This window comes from Larus michahellis, chromosome 3 (genome assembly GCF_964199755.1).
Source record: "Larus michahellis chromosome 3, bLarMic1.1, whole genome shotgun sequence".
NCBI classification, from domain to species: domain Eukaryota; kingdom Metazoa; phylum Chordata; class Aves; order Charadriiformes; family Laridae; genus Larus; species Larus michahellis.
Window position 1 is genome coordinate 48,405,958 of NC_133898.1, and position 22,499 is coordinate 48,428,456.

A 22,499-nucleotide genomic window follows, 5' to 3' on the forward strand; every position below is an offset into this window, starting at 1 on the left:
ATAGTCATCATAATTTTTTGTACTAACAATCTTCTGCACGTCTGTGGTTTAAGTATAGCTAATCAAGCGAACGATCCTATACAGTGATTGAACTTTGCAGTCACAATCAAGTCAACAAGAAAACTGATTAGCTAGAAGTGGTAATTTTTATTGAGTACATTTGCAATTCATATATAGACTTAATTCTTACTATTCACTACAGAAACTTATTGTTTCGTACTGTAGAATGTTACAAGAAGGAAAACTCAGCCTAAGCTATTGGGTTTTTGCCAGAATTTTCCAGGTTTGACAGTCTAATGCTTCATCAGAAGACTGTGTTTTGTATGGAGTTTGTCTGGCTATTACTTGTTCAAAGAGTCATTTGAAAGACAAAAAAAAAAAAGCAGATCTCCTCCAGAAGACAAAAAACCCCCAAAACTTAAGCTTGTTGACAAGATTCTGTTTCAAATGGTTTGAGCTGGGTAGCACATGAAGTTGGTATAATTGTTTGGTTTTGAATTCAGAACCTATGATATCACAGAAAAAAAAAAAAAGAAAAAAGCCTATATACTTTATTACACAGCTTTGTCTTCATTTAATGTAAAACAAACATTGCATTAGTCATTTAGAATTTAATTTGGAGCTACTTCAGTAAAAGAAAGAATTGCAACCGTGAAAAGTTGGAATGCCTTGTAGAATGTACCCTGACTATAAATGGAAGGAAGTCATCATAAATAATGTTAAACTGAAGAGATATAACATTGACCATGAAAAGTCAGTATTATTTTATGCAGTGTACACTACAGATTTTGCTATATACAGCAAATGACAGACAAAGAATTATTTAAATTGGCCCACATATACTATTTGTAGGGTATAAGTGGATTTGAAATAGGCAATAATTGGTCAACAATGGCACTAAATGAATGTAGCTCTTAAAAGTAATAGAAAAGGACTACACAAAAGATACCTATACACACACACCAACAAACATTCACAAGCTTTCCAAAACTTCCATTACAGGTGATGAACACCTATAATATAATTCACAGAGGAAACACACTGGGAGCTGAGAGGTGCAGAACTGCATTCATTCCTTCAGTGAGTGCGTGACGTGGAGATAACTGTTCTAGCACACTCGATCTAACAACTGGTCTTGCAGCTTGCGTAGACAGATGTCATGTAAGAGTAAGAACGAAACAAGAGGAGTGTCCATAATGTCTAAATCATAGTCAAATTCTATAAGCAGATCTAAAAGAAGAACCTATTAAGAGATACACTGTGTGTAATAAAGAAATACTCTTCAGAAGTAATTCTGTAACAGAAAACAAAGCCTCATATAAACCTCTAAAAGACACCTGAAATGATAAAAAGATAATATCATTTTCAGAGCTATAAATGTGATACCACAAACGTATGCAATGCTGGGCTTTCCCAAAGTTCTGAGAAGTTCAGGAACAGCACAGATCACTAGACTAAAAGTAACAAAGTGACACCAGAAACATACATAAATAAGCACCAATCAAAAAGAAAGACAGTAAAAGACCGAAAAATGAAAACATAGACTAGGAAGAGTGCAGGAAAAACATGATAATTATTTAACGGGATCGTAAGTTTTGTGATTTAAAGTGTTAGAGCTGTACAAATACATATTCTGTGAGGTACTGAAATGATTTTGTTCTCATAACCAAGGCTGTTAAGTGACAAGCACAACGCAAACGTATTTCAGCACGTATTCAGTGACACAGACGTGCCATTGTTTTCCTAGCTTCATTTGCACCATTAGAAAACACTCGTTCCACAGCTGTGAATTGATTCTGCTTGCTGCCGTGTCTGTGGATCCTGCACTTCCACAGAGATTTCTGAGCAATTGCCACAACAAATGCTACTGGTGAGCTTGCCAACAATGCTGTCAGAAACCCAGCTCAGTGTGCCACTATGTGAATGGGCAGCATATACACCATGCATCATTTACCTACACCATACATTTCATATCTTGTTATACAGAGCTCTAGCTTTTATGCATTTATCATTGCAGCTCATGTTTAACCATAAACATTAAAATTAAGAATTATTTTACAGGGGAAAAAGGAAAAATAGAATTCTAAATTGCTATTTACTAACGTCAGTCGTTTCAAGATTCCAGAATTGGAAAGCACGATAAAGTCCTCACAAAGCCATATTCTCGAACACGTTAACAAATAATCCTAGATGTATCCACCCAAAGTGGAAGTTGTATTCCTAACCTGACATTCTAGCAGCTGAGTTCTGTCCTTAGAAGTACGTGCATCCTAAGAAATACACGTACAGCTTCTACCGTCTTTACTGAGGACTGTACCTATCTGGAATGCCTGGCAGAATGTGCTCTGACTATAAATTGAACAAATACACCAGTATAAATAATGTAAAATATGAAAGTGAGGTGACATAAATTGTTTTTACAAGGACAAGATGCCTTTCTATGTATATTTAATGATAAAATAGGTGACAAGCTTTCAACTTGTGATTTTTTCCCATATGTCCACATTTCTTTAGTATGAATTTCCAGAACAGTGCCTCTCTTGCACAGTAGCACTAGGCAGTTTGAGATGACCAACTCCTGATCAAACAGCGATTTCATGTTTTCTACAAAAATCTACAAAAAGGAAGATCCTGACTTAAAAACACCCAACTGTATTGCATTTTGGACCAAAGAGATATCACACTTGATAATTGCTTCACATTCCTGACTAATTATCCTAGGACAGGAAGCACAGATGCTTTTCACACAGTGGGAAGAACTTTTTACGTTGATGATTTTCATAACCAATTTTTAAAGCTGTGGGGTTTTTAATATATTTTTTTGTCAACATAAATGAGGTTTCATAGTTGCGGTTCTTCAGCCACAACACACAATCCAACACGAAGAAAAAGCAAGACACCCTTTGACTAAGGGTGACAGGCGACTAACGGTGACAGGCGACTAACGGTGGCAATGCACATAAGCAAAATCTGAAAGTCAGAATCTTTGGCTGTGAACCCCACAAACAGTGGGGAGACCCAGAAGTCATGCATTCAGGAAGGGGGAGGGGGTAGCTAATGTACTTGAAATTATTTTCATCTGCTTTCTGATCTCTAAGCTTGCCTCTTTTATCTCCCTTCTGTCTTTTCCTTACTTATATAAAAGTTTTATGAACATCAACCAATACTGTAAGTTCATGGATAAACTGAGTTCTGAATATTTTCCATTTGATTGTGAAGATTTAGTCACAAATGCATCATTTTATATGTCAATGCTATTTTTCAGTCAGCTTGTAATGAAAAAATCCTTAGAAATACCCCCACAAAGAATTCAGGTAATTATGACAGGACACAATGTCAAAATCTGTACACATTTAAAAAAAAAGCCCCTTCTCATAGCACAAATGTGATTATTTTAATTTTCTTACACCAAGACTACATTGCTCCTTTGCCTGGACCTATATTCGTTAACTGTCTTTGATGATTTACCATTTCCTGAGTTCAGAGATGACCAACCTGCAGACAACCACGTTCTCCCTTAAAGGGACACTGTCAAGTATTTTCATACTGATTTTGTGCTTGGTTTTCCACTTACCCCTGTTATTTAATACGTTCCTACCTGTTTTGTTCCTCCTGCTCCTTTCAAGGAACAACAAGCTACTGGAGTCTGTCCTACTAAAAAATACTTACTTGTTTGTGATCAGTGTCATCACAGCTGTCAGCACAGTTCTGGGAACAGGATTTATTAGTTAACTTGTGCTCTCTCTGCTGGCTGGCTGGTTGGCTCTGCAGCAGCAGAACAAAAATACTGTGTATAGTCATGCACGAAGAGCAGCTATCCCTTGTGAAGAAAAAATCCTGAGAAGCAGTGATGGATTTAGAAGAAAAAATCTGGAACCTGGATGACATTTCCCCCACCAGATTATAACAGGAAAGAAATGGTTTATACATGAACTACTTGACAGTATCCCTTTAGTTTTTCCATATTATATAATCCCAAGGCGGCACTCATGATGCAACAAACCTATGAAATCATCTAATCCATCCTACAGCAACAGCATGATTGCTCTTTATAACATATTACCTGGTGATTAGTTCACCTACTTTCAAACCTCTCAAGTTTCTTTCCCTTAGGAAACTATTTCATAGCTCTGAGAGATCTGTCTATAGTATAACAGCATAACATCATGTCACTTTATTACAGTACTGTAACATGTCACAGTAATATGATGGGATGACAAAATGCAGCCCATGAAACAAACTCATTGTTGGAGTCAAGCAGAAGCACGTAGCAGTGTCGACAACAGCTAGAAGCTTGCCATGTGATGTGTACCATCAGCTAAATGAGAAGCATCTTTGCACTGCACCCAGAAAGAAGCACCTTGCTATTCTGCTCTCTTCTTTTGACTTTTAATGAATGGTATTTATTATCTGCTCATTGTAAGCGCTCTTGGAACTCAGCTGTCCGTCTTCTCTCCAGAAGAAAATAAACTTAATTATTTGAAAAGAGAAAAATAATTGAATTAAGAGGAAATCAACATCAACACCCCAAACATGGCAGCTCCTACAGAACATACTATGGGTTTTCAAGGACATCATTAACCTGCTTAACCATACATGAAACTACTGTAATTTATCTGCCAAGAATAAGGGAGTAACGTATACGGCTAATCTTCTTCCTTTGTTTCCTGAAGGTCATGAATATTCCTGAGCTCTTGATAACCTTTAACAACCATCCTCTGCTGAACGCATAACTATGACACTGTTCACTGCTCCACTGTGTTATATTCTCAACAGCAGTACCCCACTCAGCACACAAACCTCTTTGGTCAGTTTGAATGAATCAGACCCAGCAAAATATTTGAACGTTTAAAGGAGAAGCACCTAAGACTGCAAAACCCTGATTAAGTGGCTTTTCCATCCCTGAATGTGGTCAACTTCATGGGCACTTAAGATGTTTACTTTTAAATCTGCAGGTTTTTCTTCGCATGCCCATAACTGTCTTTGTCTTGGTAAGGCAGAACAGTTCAATACCGATCATATACCTCAGCCCAGTCAAGATTTAGAGTAGAAGCATTTCCCTAAGTCTCTATCAGAGCACAACCTCGTAGTCAAAATCAGAGCCTGATTCACACTGAGTGCTTAAAACGTCTCCAAAAACCTAACTAGGAGCTGCCATTTTATTTTAAAATTTAGCGGGTCTAAATGATAGCGATAACCTGTTTACATAACAACTTGTCCTTTGCCATCAAAATGGATTTAGATACCTAATTCCTGTTTGTCCGGTTAGGGACCTTTGCGGATATAGGTGTCAACTTATAGTTCAGTAATTACAAGACTAAGGAATTTAAAAATATACCTCTATCTTCCACAAATTTTCTCACACACAAAGTGTAATAAGTGAGCATAGATTTAATTGGCATGTTGAGCTTTGTCATCAAGCAAGTCGGGCATTTATGGGGAATGGAGGCTAGGGGAGGCCCGAGTTCCAAGATTGGCCCCTAAGGACAGTATTTTAAAGGTCAGTAGATAAAATGCAGAGAGCTGTTCAGTGGTTAGTCCTCCTCTTTCCCTCTGCTCTTTCATGGTGAACCTCAAAAAACAGGGCCACAATGTTTTAGATTCAACAGTAAGGCCAGTCTCTTTCCCCAGGCACAGCTCTGAGAACCTAAGACAGACTTCAGGATTCTTCTGACATTAAGTTGTAGTGTTTAATTTTAGGTTACATTCCTTACCACATTTATCTAACCAATTTTTCTATTTTTTTTTTTTAAACCAAAGTTGTGGCCTGGGGCAACTTCACTGCTTTTCGGGAACCAAATAAAACTAATGATTGATTACTATCACATCAAGCCTCTTCAAAAGTAGAACCTTCTGTATCAACAGGCACATCCAAACATACATAAAGACAGTGTACAAACACATTGTGTAGATGTAAAGTAGAAATATTTTTTTTATTGTCACCCACTCCTACTACATCTTTTGCTTATTATTCCCAACCCAGTAACAGTGAAAATGTTTTTGACGCTATCATTTAACCACCGTTCTTACTTCATACCTCACTAATGCAGAAAACACACAATTTAACTGCACATTCACTCCAATAAATATCACAAAAATATTTGTGGTTTTTTCAAAGATATACAGATACACAGGTTAAGTTAAATTGTCTTCAAGACCTAAGAAACTTTATTTACTACATATGAGTTGTGGGTTTAAATTTTCCCAATGCTAGTTAGAAAGACAATAAGCGAAGAGATGCATTTGATTCCAGAAACATCTTAACCAATAAATTCAGTTGCAAAAGTAAAATTAATTTTGGGATACGTCAGGATTCTATCAAAGTTGTAACTATTTCTCAACTTTCATTCATTTCAAATCTCCTGACTGGCAAGACCCTGTATTGAAAATGTTTGGCTTCTGAGAAAATAAAATACATGGGAGGCATGGTATAAATTATTGTGTGCATTCTTTAATATATCAGAAATATTTCTTTTGAGCATCTGGAGACATATTTCTCATTCTAGAAATGAATTGTGCACTGCCTCCATAAACACAGGATTGAAATAGTGGGTTCAAAATTAATTAACCCGTTCCCCCTACCTGACAACAGAGAATCACCACTTCCAACATTTCTCATGATTAATATTCTATCAGAAATGTTAACAGCACTTCAAAGGGACACCTTCCCTTATTCAAAGATGCAGTATTAGAGGAAAATTTAATCCTCTTGTAGGCAGGGGAGTTGCACTAACACTGAATTATCTTCAGTGTCTATCTAGTAGGGGATATTACACACATTCCAGTCTGCAAACACACGAATTAGCTCATTGTCTGCCTAGACCCAAATACAGAACACAGATTTCCCAAATAGTTCATGAAATACCAAAATGAGAGCTTTATAGTAAGATACTATAATGGACAATGCTGAAATGCTATGCAGCATATATTTTATCACTTAAAAGTACTTTGTCAGTATGTGATGAGGTGAATTCAAGTGCCTAACTTAATATTTATAAAACCAAATTTATTTAATTTTTTATATAAAAGCTTTGCAAGTAGAATGAATTTTGGCCTTGTAAAAAAAACCAAAATTTGAAATGTGCTAAACTGAAATGTATAACTTGAATTTTTGTCAAAAACAAAAACACTGTTTGTAGGCAGGAAAGAGTGTGTACCTACAAAACAGATGTTCTTCATTTTTGCAAAAATAATGATCTTTTATGCCCAGCGCAAAACCATGAAAACTCATTTTTTTTCCCCCAAGGGGTGAATTTTCCTAAAATTTCACTGTGATATGCTACCACACATTTATTAACAAAGACACATTTCTCTAGATAAAATTCACAAATAATCACAAAAAGAATAGAAACTATATCTCCTAAGGGAAAATTGATATAGTAGCTGTCTTGAAAAATAATAAATTAGGATATAGCCAATTGATTTTTTTTTTTTTTAAAGAAAACAAAGACCCTGAGTTTTGCTGTTAACAATCCACCATGCTTAATTTTTACTCCCCTCCCTTATAACACATTGTGATACCTACCACATAGCATTTCTATTCACTGAAACAAAACCACTAAAGCAGGACTAGAACTTGGAGACTGACATAACTACTCTCAGTTAAACGTGGCCTCTGCCAGAAATACAACACATTAGCGAAGTGATTACTAGACGTTTACATTCTGATTTTCCTGGATAAACAAAATTATTCAATTCCCAGAACTGCAAACATTTAAATGATTCCCCTACTAAAAGTAAATGTTTACATTTCCTAAAATACTAGAGCATATTAGCTTCCTGCATCCAATTTTCTCACCCTGAGATCTAGATAGCATAGAAGAATATACCATCAATTTTTTAATACTGCTTGTAAAAGAAGAGTCTCATACTGCTAGAAGATTTAGCAGGATTGCTTTAATTATGTACTTTTGCTTTCTTTGACTGACAGGCTCGCATTCATTAGCTGCTTCTTCCTGCTTTTGTGTCCCCATTATTCCCATTTAACTGTGAAATATCTCAAGAGATAAGTGCCTTTTCAAGTGACTGAAGTTAGCACTTACCTGCTGGATACCGTATGTCCAGCCTTGCCTTATACGGTCCCTTGCCCACACATTGTGAGCATTCTCTGCTAGTTTATCCACCATAGCTTCTTGAGAGGGGGTGAGTTTGATAAAACTCAGATCCATGGGAGCAGGCTTATATCCACTCAACAACTGGTAGCTGTCAAAAAATACAGAACTTGCAATTACTTTTCAGTAAGAAAAAATTGGCAGAACCACAAAGGAAAGAAGTGACATGTGTGCAATATATGTATATAAATAATCTGTCTTGGAACATAAGGATAATAATGCACTGACATTTGATTTTGTTTCAAGCTAATTGCAACTTGATGGGACGGAGTAGCTGGTAATGAAAGATACCCAGAATGTGCTGAACTAAATTGTTTTGAAAGTATTTTAGCAATTTCACATATTTAAAGTAGTAGATTAAAATGTTGCTTATCTAAATACTTACATGAACACTATTATTGTTACCTCTGAGAAATATATTCTGAAAATGTATTCCTCCTATTACACATAGGGATGTGAGAGACAGAGCAGGTCAAATGGCTTACTCAATATCACATATGAAGTCTAATAAAAGTTTGTCTTTATAATACTTCATACCTGAACTATCCTTCAAATCGTAAATGTTTAAAATTTAAGCATGACTTCAGAACACAAAGACAGCTTCCTCAAAATTTTTAGCACTCCTAAGAATGAAGTGCTGTTTACTTTTACGAAGCTGTTCCCATGGAATTAATTATAGTCATCTCCCACTTTACTTATGAGCAACCCTTCTTCAATAAAGGATGTAATGCATATGGTGATGGAAGCAGCACCATCAGTACTTACTAAATTTACAACGAAAACCTATGACACTTCGCGGCGCCACCATGGTGGTGGACATTGCCTCCCTTACCTCAAGTGGCAAGGGAACATGCAGGGGAAGAGGAGCAGGAAGAGCAAAGGGGCTGCACAGGGTGTCCATGCCCAGGTGCCGGCAGGGGGGCCTGCGGGTGGTCCCTGTGAGGAGCGGCTGGGGCTGCCCTGAGCTGGGCACAGACGGTTCCAGACGGCTCCGACTGAGTCACCGCACAGACGGTTCCAGACGGCTCCGACTGAGTCACCACAGGGCACGGCCAGGCCCCGCAGCCACCGGTGGCGGTGCCTCTGGGAAAACGCTTTTACGAAAGGGCACAACGCTGCACAGGCAGAGAGGAGTGAGGAAAATAAGTGTGAAAATGTGAAAAACAGCCTTGCAGAAACCAAGGCCAGGGGAGCCCCGGGTACCAAAGCTGGGGCTTCTTCTGGCCCCAGGAGAGACCAGGACAGAGCTGGGGGACATACCCTGAATATCCCTGAGTATTTCCCCTCCAGCATCATGACAAAACAGAGTGCTATTTTGGTCTCAACAAAAAGGGTCTGTGAAAAATAAACAATGACATTCTCTCACTGAAATTATACATGCTGGGCTGTTTAAAGAATGACTAGTTTAAATAATAGTCTAATTATTTTCTAAAAAACTTTGTCATTTTTTTGTATTTTCTTTATTTGGACTGACAGAGATATCCGGAAAAAGAAACAGTATTTATCCCCATTCATATTCTAAAATATTAGAATACTTTACAAGTTTTAATTAATTCTCTTCTGCAATAACTATTCTAAAACCCATTAAACAAATCATTGGTTGAAAACAATAATTGAAAACAAGCAAGTATTTAAGGGGAATTATCATCTATAAACACGAGGTTGGACTATCCTTCAAAATTACCCCATTAAAAAAAAAAAAAGGTTCAGTCAGAAAACAACAATTCAAGAATATCAATCCAAAGCAACCATTCATGGAGTTACAGATGGGCAAATGTCTATGACAGAGGTAAGGAAGCAGCTGGCAGTGGTGCTGCCATCTCCCATGCGCTGGCTGACTGCCCTCACCGTTACCTCTCCTCAGGTAGCTGCGAAGTTGCTTCAGTGTGATAAGTAAAACCAGTCAGTAATGGAAATAGTGACTCATACAGAATTAACGCGTTTGTCAGGCTGGCAATTACGGTGTTCTTTCCTGTCACACTCCCCTGCACAAGTGTTACGTTGGGCATATAAAAGCTACAATAGCCACAGCTATTTCGATATAAGAGCAGGGTCAAAGTAAAAGGGGTTGCAAAGGATGCTCATGATTTTGTCACAGAGGATGTGTACACTTTATTTCAGGATGCAAATGAATACTCATCGAGGATTAAGTGTCAATTTGTATGGATGCTCAATGGATACTAAGCAAACTAACAAAAGCATATTGTGTGTACAAATTCATGATGGAGAATTGTGTTTAGCTGCAGACTAATGTTAGTTGAAATGGGTAGCTAAAATCCCAGCACCTACCCAGTCATCTGCTCAACAGTATCTTACTGGTCTTAGCTTGCTCGGTATCTCCCCTGGCCTTATATTAACAAATTTTTTAAAGATGTAGATAAAGCAATGTGGAATAATTTTCAAGATGAAAATTTAACTGCTTTAACAGTACATTATCACTACCATATTGATCTGCCACTGATTTATAACAACCATTATGGAGTATTTATTTGTGCCAGCGCTGAAAGTTACAGAAAGAGTGGTAGATATGTTAAGTCATCTTAGTCCATACTCTGCTTTCTTGATTAAAGATCTTCAGCAGCCTATGTGAGTTGTTTTACAAGAGAAAATTAAACTCAGAGAAAAAGTATTTTAAAAAACTTTTTTCTTTTCAGTCTGACAATTCTCTTTTCCTTTCCCATTTCATTTAGACAACCCTTCTTCTCTCCAGGACTGTATCCCACAAAAAATGTGATCAAGCCTTATAGCTGCATAACTGCATCTAGATCATGAAGTATTTGCTCTATTTTTGCTCAACAAACATCTGATGCTATTGAGAATGTTGCCACAATTATTTTTTCCTTTTTACTTGTTTCTTCTATCCATTGTGCGTATGTACTAGCACTTACCATTGCTCTTAGTCATAACCAGGGAAACTAAATTACTGTGTTAAAGCTCCCAAATTCTTCATTCACTAACTAGAGGGTGGCACACTGGTGCTACGCAGTAAGCCAGGGCACCTTGGCTGGGCCGTGAGACCTGGTTTCAGAGCTGCAGTAGTGGAGGCCATGATACCATATCAATCTGAGCCCAGTCCTACCAATGCTGTTGCCATTCAATCACTCAGGAAAAAAAGTCAGGCAGCTATAGCAGTTCTCTCCACTTCAAGTCACTAGCCGTTCTAGGACTTTCAAAATGGTTGCCTTTAAATATGTGCAACACAGCAAAATACATTGACAAGTTTGCTGTAAAAATCAAGTTTCTGCACTACACTCCAGATACATAAGAACTATGTAACAATGAATGCCAAACATTTCAATGAATCACGGAAAACCTAAACTTTGTCTACACATCAGATCGTAAATATCTAGAAGAAAAAGTGTGGATGAAGGCGTATGTAAATCTCAGAAAATTCATATGCATACATGCATACTCAAGTACCAATAAACCTAGCAATATAAATATCAATTCGTTAAAATACAGTTCGCTTTACTCACACTGCCTAATAAAAAGAGGCATTTGAATTTCAACTTACTTCTTTGGAAGTTTCATTTTTTTCACTTTCTCTTCAGCACGTTCATCAGCAATTCCAACATGGCAGCCTAATGCCAGAAGGGTTCTAGGATACAGAAATCAAGAGATAAATTACTGCCAATGTTTCTATATTTAGAGTTGCTGCTGGGCATATAAATGGCACTATACAACAGATGAGACCTATGGAAATGGCAACGATATAATACGCAAAGATCAACACCAGCCTTTTTGTATAAGCTTTCTAATAGTGTTAAGAAGATGACGCAAGATGTTCCTAAAAATTTTATTAAAAATATGAGTGGACTACTTCAAAATTGAACTATCATACAGTCTATTTATCTATATGAGGCATCAGTTGAAAGATTCCCTGCCCTTGAAATACCTATTTCTGCTTTATATACTTATTCATACTGCTTATATGCTCATTCATTCCGCTTCATATCAAAATCTTTTTATATTGTTATCTACTTCAAAGCTGACAAAAGCAAAAAAGGCAGGAATCATCACTTGTTATCCTTAGAATGTGTCTTCTTTACAAAGAGAGGCTGTTATTCAGAGACTTTAATTGGATCTGGATTTTGTCAGGACTTGCTACTCAAGAGAGGACTGTCAGCAGAATGAGTGATAAGCATTAGGCCAAAACTGCCATCTTAATGCTCAGTATGGATGTTGCACATTAATCCGTCTCAGAGAAAAGGATTCAAGGCAGGCACTGTGTGTCGTGTGCAACAGGGCTCCTACCACAGACCCACTGACCCAGGCAGTGCATTCTGGCCTGACTCTGCAAGATGCAGCTCGTTTCAGAAAAAAAAACAACACACTCTATATAACCTTACAACAAGGTCAACAATATTAATTGTGTTTCTGATTATTTCAGACCTCTTACTATCCTTACAGTCACACTATCCCAGCACTAAAAATCTTAAATTTCATTCATCTCCAGGATTGGATCTGTAATGCTAATTATTTGTTCCTGCACTTACATTCAACACTGGGTTATCAAGTCTTCGTTTCTTTAACCTAGGTGCTTCACTAAAATATTGACACTGGAGTGAAAAAAAAATCTTGGACAAAAGTCAGAGACCACATTGGAGTCAGATCAGAAATTTCTCAAAATCTGAGGGTGACACCTGTATCTTTGATTGAAAGTGATCATGCAGAGGAAAGTACAAGTGTAAAACTCGGACTCCATTCCCAATTTTCCCTATGTGGAAGAAAGATGGAAAACAAGGTTTTTGGTTTTGTCTCTAGCTAAAACAATATTTTCCAGTCTTGCTTTAACTATATTTATTGCTCTTGAACTGACTAGGGGAAAAAAAGGGCATAACTATTGCTCTAGCAGTATTTCTCTTGGCAGATAAATCATATGTTTCAAGGAGGTTCTTGCAGCATATTTTTAGTGCTAGCTAGATGAAGTAAATCCTACTGTTGTGGTCCATGAGCCCTGATTTAAAATTAGACAGTAAAATCAGATACAAGGAAATCAACATGCAGTAGCTGCCTCCTGCAAAACACACTATCTGCTAAGAACACTCCATGCAGCTAAATTTCAATTGGCATAAATCATATTTGATTCCTATGCAGCTATCACCAGCATTAGTAAGAGAACATAGCTAACAGTGGAAAGCAGTATAGAGGAGCCAACCCCTGGTAACCCTGATTTTCTTGTAATGTAAGACAGGAATTTTAACCTTATAGGCTTATAGCCTCCACCCAGATACAGCAAATTCAAATCAGAGAGCCATAGCAGGATAAAAAGGCATACCATACTGGTAGAACCTGAAAGACCCCTAAAGTACTTCAAAGCTAAACAAGAAAACTACAAGTGGCTGAATGCAATCCTCAGCATAATATTGATACATGTAATTATCACACACAACTGAGTAAATAGGCAGAAACAGGAAAGTCAGTCACAAAATAGTAATCATCAAAAAAAGTACAAGATCAAACTACAAAATATATATATGAATGTGCAGAAACAGTATGAGCAAGCATATTTTAATCCCATGACATTTTCAGAGGTAAACTCATTCCTGAGTCTTGACATTTCATATAGTATATCATGTTTACAGTTCATAAAAATATTCAATCATACTGAAAAATATACAGAGATTCCAATATATTGAAAAGAAATGTTGTGTCAGATAATATGACCCAGAACTTTCTTGTTTTCTGCCTCTGTCATGTAGTAGAGCTGTCAGCAAAACTGGCAACAAACCAACAAAAAACCCACTCACAGTAAAAGTTATTTGTGGTGTCTTGCAACTACTTCAAGTATGTAGTATGCAAATTGTAAAGAATACAGCACATAGCTGACTAGAAGAAGTTTTAAAACAACATTTTCTTTTCCTCTTCCCCATTCTCCCCCATTGAGGTTGACTGCTAGTAAGACTAGAAACATCTATTAAAGAAATAGTCAAAGTAGCTTACAATTAAAGTCATCACAGATCATCTAGAATAGATGCACTAATTTTTCCACCTTTGCAAGTTTGCAGAAATTAACTGAGCGAGACACTCATATTCTAGTCCCTGAACAATAGAGGTTTACATGATAAATACATGATATTGCAAAATTAGAAAATTACTTCCGAAAACAAGGACTACTATGAGAATGAAACGAAGAACTGATCTCAGTAAACATACAAATTTTGAAATCTGTAGAAAGACTAAATGCTTTAGGTTTTGAATACTATCCGTTTAATGAAAAAGCTTTCTTTAGAGTAAGTAATAAAATTTCTAAAATAAAAGTAATCCATCATTTATATGTCTAGAAACCAAATTATTTTTTGTTTTGTCAGGGTTAGATTTAGAAAAGCACTGGGTTCTGAACCAGTAATCATGTAAGGACTGCTAAAATTTGTTTAATATCAAGCAAAGCATTAGAAGTGTGCATTTAATTCTGAGAGTCTGATTTTTATGATGCCTGAGTCATATTATATAGAGTATTCTAGCAAAAGATCCAACAGTAGGGAAAGCTAATGAGGTCATCTTTTTTTTTCATAAAGTGGAAAGCAAGAAGCTATTCTGGATTCTTAAGCACATTGTTGCGTTGACAAGGGCTTTAAAAGCTTTTTTTGAAATCCTAATATCTAGCTGAAGACAAATAGGAACTTATTTTCTTGCCTCCAATGGAGTTCCATTTCTCTCTGAATGCTTTACCTCTAAATAATGCCAAAATATCCTTCTAGAAACTGTTTTACATTCTGGGTCATAAATTTGTTTTTCATTGAGTAATTTACTTACTGTGGGAACTGTGGATCAGTAACAGTGCAGAGAAGCTGACCAGAGAAGGACACTATGAGAAATTCTAGAGTGTTCTACCTAGCTTTCTACTATGAGGACAGAAAGTCCTTATGAGTGTAAACACTATAGTGCACCATCAGTTTACATGGCAAGTTTTTTAATAATGCAGTACAAATGTTCCCAGAAAAGTACTGTCACATGAGATACTCATCCTCCTCTAATGCTCTGAACAGGAAGAAGCAACTACATTATAACAAGAAAAAAAAAATTAATAGATTTCAATGGATTGCAAATAGGAGTGACTGGAGAACCACAAATACCACCGGGCATTTACCAGTTTGAGAAATGTTTTAACGTTGGCTACATGCAATGCTACATATGGAAGCAATTACTTACACTAATAGATTTTCAATGCATTCACAGTGATGTAAGAACTTAGACCCACTTGACTGACAAAGCCGAGATGCAGAATTGTATCTTTGTGAGCCAGATAACTAGGTTACTTGAACAAACCCATTAACATCCCACTGAAATTTTCTAGCATTCCAACTGGAGAGCTTCCATGACATTCACACATCTAACTGCCCATCCGCAAAAGGAGGGAATGCCTACTACTGTTTTGTGGCAACATGCACAGATGACAGAGAAATAGCACCAAGGGGTCCTGAAGCAAAGCTCATCATTAGTCATGTCCAAAAAATACCTATTGACTGTCAAAGTGCGCTTTATCAATAAAGAAAATTAAAAGCAATTAAACTGAATTCAGTTAAACCAAATAAGAAGTGAAGAGTTTTTTTTTCAAAGCTTGGATCTATTTCTTTCCTCCAAACAAGATGAAATTGCCTAAGTAGCCATTTTATAATCAGCATTACCACAATAATTCTAAAATTCCATAGATGTTAAAAAGAACACTATCAAAGCCATTTTCAATGCCAAATACATCAATCCATTAATATATCTCACTCCTCCTTTTTCATATTATTGCCTTCACCTACATGTCAAATTGTAATTCACATGTCAAATTATAGTTCTGGAAACTGGAACTCCTTAGGAAACTCTCACTATAAGCTTCAAAAGTTTTAGTAGCAGCTTACTTCAGTGTTTCAAGTGACATCTGCAAGTTATAATTTCTTTCCTGCTCTGGCAATTTTGAGAACTCCACTAAGCATGGGTGTTGTCTTTTGTTGTCATCTCTAACCTGAAAAGACAGTAAAGAAATAAGCTTAATGTTTTTTAAAAACTAGAAGAAATTTAAAAACAGTCCAAAACACAATCCTGTCAGGATTACTCAAACTGGACAACACTTCAAAGTAGAACATATTATGTATTCTCAAAGCACGATCTTTCTGTTCAAGTAAGGCAGAATTTGCATTTGCAAATAAACTTCAGATTTCCAGATCTCAAGAGGAATAAATGCTAATTTGTACATTTCAATGTACAGATGTTCACAGCAATCACACAAAGTTCAAGAATAGTGCAATCTATGTTATATTTTGACATATGGCCATAAAATAACAACTCATTTTCTTCAGCACCATGTTTGAAAAATTATGCATCCAGATTGTATAAATACGTTGATATGAATAGTACTGAAGTGCTTACCCTACAAAAGTAATGATATAAAGGATAGATCTACCCTATCTCTTAATTCAGAAAATGTTTGGGTTTTAATTATGCCCAGTAGTATAGAATCATAGAATCATTTAGGTTGGAAAAGACCACAAGCAGAATGCAACTGTTCATCAGTCACAAATAATTTGAACATTATTTTACTTTTACTGTAGTAAGAGCAGTGTCATGAAGACTCTAATTTACAAAATACTACATTTTATAAGCTTAAAAAATTTGATCAAAGACATTTTTAACCTGCACTAATTCTACACAGTTTTAGTCTAATACTGGCCATTACTGGGAAGGGTAACCTGAGAGGCTGATAACTGAGCATTTTACTTCTCTCAGCTTTGTATCTTTATCATGCTCGAGCTCAGTCAACAAAATCTACACAGATTATGACTTGCTAGAAGGCTTAATAAAAAAAATATTAGTTTTCAAATATTAGCTCAAAGATCCCAATGAAAGTGTTAACATTTGCTCAGTTGAGACCACATCTTGCATATTAGAACACTTTTGTGTCCATCTTTCATGGACCACCAGCTTAGCATTTGTATTAATCTTTAAAGTTGCAAAGTGAAAGTTATTGAAAAACAACATTATTGACAACTTTTGATCAATCAGATAATTCTGCTGGAAAATGGAATGTTAACAGTTGAAGTTAAGAAGTCTAATTGTTATACTTTTTCCAAATTGATCTTTATTCATTTGGTGAATACAGGACGGCTTTTAAATTATTTTAGCCAAAAAAAGAGCAGGGCACAAATTCTCAGTGAAGTGGTACCATTGAACTGTGTATTATCTGTTCTCAACATCTTGATCCGTTATTCATATGCAGAATCAAATTTGATGTTTAAAAAGGGTAAGGAAAATCAGTAGTATATAAACAGGCATGAAGTTTCTGACTTTCAGAAAAACAAGGTATCACACTTAAACTGATTGCTTGCCCTGCATATTGTATCAGATAAGACAGCTTTTCTTTGGCTATTTTAACGTAAATGTCTTAAAATGAAAAAGCTCTAGCATCATGGCAATAAATCCATATGCAGTATCTAAGATTACAGATAACTCATAATATTGGGACATAAACATAGTGTGTTAGAGCAGGGGAAACAAAAACAGTCATCTGCAAACCATAACCTTTTTATAAAGTTTTTATAACTTCAAGTCCTGAGTGTTAATTATACATGGGTACTCACAGAGTGAACATAAATATGGGTCACTGATAGCTGAAACTTATTCTTTATTTATCATCTTCTATTTTTGCCAGTTCTGTGTTTTTCTATAACAATAACTGTATACTACTACTCAATCTAGTTTATTTAATCTCATAAAAAAAAAAATCTCACATTTCTTTATAAAATTTCCAAGTAACATATTTTTGCACAGAATAATTACCAAATTGAACAGCAGTCATTTGTTTATGTTTTGGATTGAAAAATATTTACAATCTCCAGGGAAAATTTATCTTCACTTGATGGGATTGATGTTCTTTGGACAGGCAATTCAAGCAATTCAACTGTCAAGGTACTTGATCAAAACCATTAGCAGCTAAAATGAGAAACATTTTTTAGCAGACAATGGAAATACTTATTTGCAGATTTCTTTCTAAAACCTATGGTAATCTGCATTAATAACGATTCAATAAAGTCTCCAATAAGAAGGACTACTTTAGATCTGCGTACAGCTAACTTAAATCTTGGATGTCAGATATTTTCCTCAGAATTCCAATGTTAATTTAATTTCCCCTAGTGACACTCTTTTCACTCTACAGCTACAATGTATAATACTTCTATTATATACGCCATTTATTTTGTAGGTTGCCTTCCCACACCCCTTTTTTTCTGAGCATAGTATAAAAATCCACTGCCTTGCAAATAGATTATATAAGTGGCAGAACTTGTGAAACCCACCAATTCTTAATTTTTGTGGCTAGTTTTAAATGTATAGCGAAGTTTTAATAGAAACAAAGATATGCAGATGCATTCGATGATTTCAAGTTGAACACCTAAATACCGCTAATATTCAGACTTATAATGAAGCCAGTTAACAAAAGTCCTTAATTTTGCTACATTAGCTTGGTTTTTTTACTTTGTTTCATGTATAAAATGCAGTGGTAATATCACACTCAATACAGACAGATCTGATGATGTAGGAGGGAGTATAAAATACAATTTAGAGCAGATTTTTTGAATAGTCTGGAGAGATATTTAAATCTACCAGTTCTCTGTCTTCTAGCCTTTATACTTTTTTGACTTGGTGAAAAAACACCACTTTTTCAGAAAAGCTAGCTACTATATATAATTCATCTTGCTCTGAATTAAAAAGACCAAATTAACTAAGCACTTATAATGTGCGCGTCTAAGCCAGCTAATTTTTGTTTCATGCCTTCCGTCAGTACTCAGTAACTGCGGTGCATCAATTCAGATAACCAGTATTGGCAACAGCAGCTTAAACTGATGAAATCATCTGAGAAACCAATATGAAAAAAGAGTCAATTGCCAGAAGGTGATCAGCACATACTTCACCACATTCCCAAAGTGAGCACATCCAGCCATAGAACACTAAAGCTAGAGAGAAAACTGAATAACTTAAAAGATTTAGCACCTGTTTTCATTCTGAAACATTTATTGCTGCTTAACTTGATACACACTATATATTGTTTAAATTAAAATAGTGTCAACTGTACAATTAGATTCTCGATGGTAAGTAATGGTACACTAAAAGTTCCTGCAGATTGTGTCACAGCTGGTATGATTATACCACAATTAAAATGTTTTGACACATTAATTTAACTAGTGTTGTGTGTTTGATTTGGTGAGGAAAGCAACAACAGAAAAAAAATCTAGAGATCTTCTTTGTTAATGAAGTCATTTTAAGTACTGCCTTAGGCTACAACAAATATAATACCTATGTGCAGTTACATTAAATCTGTAATCTGAGCTCTTCAGAAGACCAAAATCTTTTTATTAACAGAAATAGAATACATATACGTTTATGTATGTGCATACATAGTTTTACATTTACATCTAGTATCTACCGTGTGTTTCTATTCACTCTTCACAGCAATAGCTCTTCATAAACAACACCATTTGCGATCCAATTAACTAGCTTGTCTACTTTTTTTTATGATTTTTTTTTAATCTAATCAACAAAATAGACTGCATTTTGTATCAAAGCCAGAAGCTCCGTAGGAAAAAAGTAGGAAAGCGATAAGAAAATAGCTACGTGGAGCACCTAATACAGACATGAGCCTGAAGAAATGGAGAGAAGGAAGGAGAAAAGAAGATTTAATGGAATTTCCTATAAGCGGTATTATTTTTCACGAAAAATAAGTTTGGGACTTCTGAAAGAGTTATGTCAGCCAGTAGATGTGAAGAGAACCAAGAATAACTGCTTTAATTGGCTTACTCCACCAGACAACTAAACTTTTTACCCCAGGAACAAACAGAAGGTGAAAACCCACTAAGTGCTTTCTGTGCTGACAGTTAGGCTGGCTGAAAATTTCAGCACCAAACAACTTTAATAACATAATTTTGATGGAAAGGGTCTAAAACCTTACTGATTTTGTAAGGATGGAAAAAAATGCAGTCCCATTAGCACATTGAAACCAACGTGCTGAACAATACTATGTAATTAACAGAAACAGGAAGGTACATACTGGTCCATACTGCCAGCCAAGTTCAATCTTATTCATAACCCAAAGTTCATGGATGTTCTCTGCTAATTTTTCTCTAATCCTTTCCAGGTGGGGAGGCAAAACAATCTAAAGAGAGAACAGACAAAGATGTTACAAAATAACAAATAGCTGTTACAAAATAAATTGGTTGACTGACACTTTGTACGAAGCATATCTCTCAACTAAACCTACATTATCATTCAGTTCTTACTGACTGAAGTGAACAACAATTCTTAAATCAACAGAAATACTTTAACATATGCACTTACAAGTTCCGGAGTTTGACCAGCAAGGGAAAACAGTTTTAAATGCAACACCTCTAAACAGCATGGAAAACGTTCCTGGCAGCTGGCCAGAAACTACTCAAACCAATACTGTTTCTCAGCTTAAAAAAAATGCTAAAAATCTCAACAACTAAGGTAATGTTGTGAAAAACACTTCAGACAAATATAAACATTTGAGAGTTGAACCCCATAAAAAAAAAAAAATTAGATGACGACAACAAGTGACAAGTAAAATCAGGACAGCACATCACTCTGCCTCCAAAATATGAAATCAAGTCTGTTTTACCTCAAAAACCAGAGACCTCAAATATACAGTGCTATGAATCATAACATTACCCTAATTATTAGTGTTACAGAACAATAACTACATGACACATGTAGAATGCTGTATTTAACGCATAATGGCAACAAACTAGCATGTTCGCTCTTTTTCACATGGTTTTCTTTTTTTCGGGAATGAGTTCCTAAATATGGTAAAATCTGAGCACATAGTGTACAAAAAATTGTATCGTCTCAAACTCTGGTCAAGTGTATAATAAACTCTTATCTGTTCATTTGTTATCTCTCTTTGTTATCTTTGTGCTCTGAGATCTTTGTTATCAAAGAATTACTGCAATTTCAATGCAAGCCATTTACTGCCCACAGTGAGTCAAATGCCACTCTTAGTAACCTGCAAGTCCAGTAAAGAAATAGAGCTGAAGCTGGTCCAAAAGTCTTATCATAAGGCAAAGTCTTCAGTGTCTATTAACAGAAAAAGAAGTTCAAATATTCTTTTTTTTGCCTGCTCTAATATTAAGGGTAAAACATTCTTTATTATACTGGCTGTAAACTGAAAAATATGAAATTTCTAGTGAGCACTAAAAAGGATTTTACACACCATTTTTTCAACTTCTCATAATGGAACGTACCAACCAAATCCCAAGAAAAAACAAATTTGAGACAAGCTGCAAATTCAATCAAATGTGAAATAACACAGGCCTATAATATGTGTGTTAAAAGTGAAAATGCAATCTTTCAGTCTCCATACCTGGCTAGTATCTACAGGAACTGGAGTGAAAGCTGCTTGTGACAGAGAGACAGTGGGACCCAGCAGGTCTCTTGTATAGCTACGATCCTGCTTGTACTCTCGGCTATGCTCCACTTTCAGCTTCTCTTTCGGTAGGACAGCCTCAAAGCAAGGGGCATATCCAGGTGGAGGAAGGAACTTGAACTCTCCATGGCGACCTCCAAGCAAGAAACGTACCCTGTAAACATCAAAGTTAATTTAGACGACAGACACCTCTGGTGTCAAACCTAATCAGTTTGTAATCCTAACAACTATTGAATGTTATTTTTTAAAACGCAATGTTGCACCTTATTTGCATTGTTTACAGTTCAACTTTCTCTAACTAGTGCTGGAGTTTATGAAGTAGGAGGTGCAAAAAACATGGGGAAAAGTAAACAATTCTTTCTCTTAGTTAATTTCCACTTCCATAAAGGTATTCTAAATCATAAGACCAGAAGAGAAGACAGAGAGAGAATAATCAGTTTGCTTAGCACACCTGTGAAGTAAGCAGCAGTGTTTCGAGTCTCAGAAGGCAGACATTATAACCCAGAGTAATCAGTCACCCACATCTGAACTCTTTCCATTGAGGAGTTCTCCATTATCTCTCATTTGAGAAATGAGCTTGAAAACTCCATGGAATATGGCTCTTTCTTTTCGCTTACAAAACACTAAATCCTCAGGACACAATATAAGAAACTCCCATATTTTCTTCCCTAAAACACGTATTTGTCATGTTAGTAGAATCCTAGAGGAAAGCATTCTCTTATTCATTACAAAATGATGAATTTGTCACGGTGGGTTTTTTTTACAGAAAAACTCAGTGAATGAGGTGATTGTGAAGTGTCAGTGACATAATACTGAAAAATCTTCCCAGAACACTGGCATCCTGAAGGAATCAAAAATACCCAAAAAACCTAGCCGTACAACAGAATCAATTTGTCTCTTTTCTATTCACTAAGATTTTTGTCACTCTCCAAAAAACACACTCAACACAAGAATAATATCTGTCCAAA

At 35.9% G+C, this 22,499-nt stretch overlaps 1 protein-coding gene across 9 annotated transcripts in view; it reads right to left on the reverse strand.

Annotated features, from left to right (window-relative positions):
* RYR2 (ryanodine receptor 2) overlaps positions 1 to 22,499 on the reverse strand; it is a 422,851-nt gene that overhangs the window by 164,656 nt on the left and 235,696 nt on the right. For all 9 annotated transcript variants that reach the window (XM_074580040.1, XM_074580034.1, XM_074580039.1 and 6 more), the window contains 5 exons: positions 21,469 to 21,685; positions 20,140 to 20,244; positions 15,962 to 16,065; positions 11,626 to 11,709; positions 8,043 to 8,202 (listed from right to left, as the gene is read on the reverse strand). In XM_074580040.1, the coding sequence (XP_074436141.1) occupies positions 8,043 to 8,202; positions 11,626 to 11,709; positions 15,962 to 16,065; positions 20,140 to 20,244; positions 21,469 to 21,685 (670 nt within the window). The remainder of the gene's footprint in view (positions 1 to 8,042; positions 8,203 to 11,625; positions 11,710 to 15,961; positions 16,066 to 20,139; positions 20,245 to 21,468; positions 21,686 to 22,499) is intronic.